Source organism: Phalaenopsis equestris, unplaced genomic scaffold, assembly GCF_001263595.1.
Source record: "Phalaenopsis equestris unplaced genomic scaffold, ASM126359v1 Scaffold196470, whole genome shotgun sequence".
NCBI lineage: Eukaryota > Viridiplantae > Streptophyta > Magnoliopsida > Asparagales > Orchidaceae > Phalaenopsis > Phalaenopsis equestris.
This window is the reverse complement of record NW_018216419.1, coordinates 1-1,541: the sequence shown is the minus strand read 5'-3', so window position 1 is coordinate 1,541 and position 1,541 is coordinate 1. Positions and strand designations below refer to the sequence as shown.

Here is a 1,541-nt window from a genome sequence, read left to right as displayed (position 1 = left end):
AGCTGATTTTGCCCAAAACACAGAATCAATCATCTGCAGATTAGATTCAATTAGAATTCGTGTTAATGACCAGAACCCGCACTTTCCAGAAATAATCTCGGTTGCTGAAACGCCTATTAATATTTTCTTTCTTCTACCTCTTCGATCGTTAGCATTAAAAATTGGCATCTTCGTCGTCGACGCTGGTCGCTATGCTATATTTTCTTCCTTCTCCGGCTCGCGTCATGATTCTACTCGACGTCATCTCTAATCCGAGCTATTACGTCTGAGAAGAAACCCTAATCCCTCATCAAATATTTCATTTCCATTGCACTCTATTTTAAAATCAGGTAAGGATTCGATTTTGCGTGAATATTAAAGTTTCGCAATCGATCAAATGGGTAGCATTTCAAGTGTTGTAGGATTTCATATTTCGATCTGGGTAGGGATTGTTGAACCAATGATTGATTTCTGGCTTGTTTACTCGTTTTTTGGTTTGTTGGAACCTTAGAGGAAGCGAGAGTCGGATTTATGTCCCAGCATCAATCTAGGGCTGAAAAGACCGAGGGACATCTCAGGAAACCAGGCCGAGCGGGAAGCTTTGGGCAGCACAGGAGCTTCTCCGGCGGTGGAAAGGGTGGCGGCAGAGGAGGCGGCGGCGGTGCCCCGGCTCCTGCGTTCTCGGTCGCTACTGCTGCTGCGCCCCCGTCCTTAACATCTCATGCCTTACCCGCTAACCGAAGGTGGGGTATTTATCGATCTTTTTCTTTTTTTTTCTTTTTAAGTAGGCGGGGTTTTGTCATGAACCAGGCGGATGGAAGGTAGGGTTTTGACTGCCTCTTTTTGATAATGGTTTCTAGCATCAAGAAATCTGATAATGGTCCGGGAGCGCAGTCTAGCGAAAGCACGGTGAGCTCCAACTCAAATGCCGCATACAGAACTGGAAATGACGGAGCTTATTCTACGGTCCTTTCTAATGGTATGGATTTTCTAGCCGCTCATTTATGAATTTACGAAAGTTTATTTATTCGAACCGTTCTTAGTGCAATTGTTGATTGTTAACTTGTGTGGTTTTTATAGGGTCCTCTGCTAGGCCTGCAATTGTTGATGTTAAACCAGAAGACCCACCTAATAGTCAGAAAATTGGCAGAGCAGCTCCTAAATCTGTGGGTGCTATGCCTCATGCTGTTTCTGATGCTGCTGGATCGTCTGCCCAAACTAAAGGTTTTCAAACTTTGTATTTAGTTTTGTTTCTGTATTTCTGGCCTTCAAAGTTTAATTCAGAATTCTACTTGCATAACCCATAGTTCGTTAGTTGGTAATTGTCTTAAGCTTTACATTGCTTATGTGTGTACTCAATGGCTTGTGATAAGTTTTGCCAGTCTTCTCAAATTTTGCAGGTTTAACATTGCTGTTATTTATATTGTTTTTCCCTAATTTTATTTCAGGTGATACATTTGGAGCTTTTCTTCAGTTTGGAACCATCAATCCTGGGATTGTAAATGGCATGCAGGTATTGTCTTTTACTTTCTTGTTGGCGTTCTTTAATTTTTTTCTTTTTT

The 1,541-nt window shown here is 41.9% G+C and overlaps 1 protein-coding gene across 1 annotated transcript; it reads left to right on the top strand.

The window, feature by feature from the left end:
* Positions 1 to 89: 89 nt before the first annotated feature.
* LOC110035155 (eukaryotic translation initiation factor 4G-like) lies at positions 90 to 1,492 on the top strand (the record flags this gene model as incomplete). The annotated part of the gene is given in 5 exon segments (XM_020739396.1): positions 90 to 329; positions 491 to 722; positions 840 to 958; positions 1,060 to 1,203; positions 1,428 to 1,492. Coding segments are annotated over 4 exon segments (540 nt in total), but the record flags the coding sequence as incomplete, so codon positions are not given.
* Positions 1,493 to 1,541: the final 49 nt, after the last annotated feature.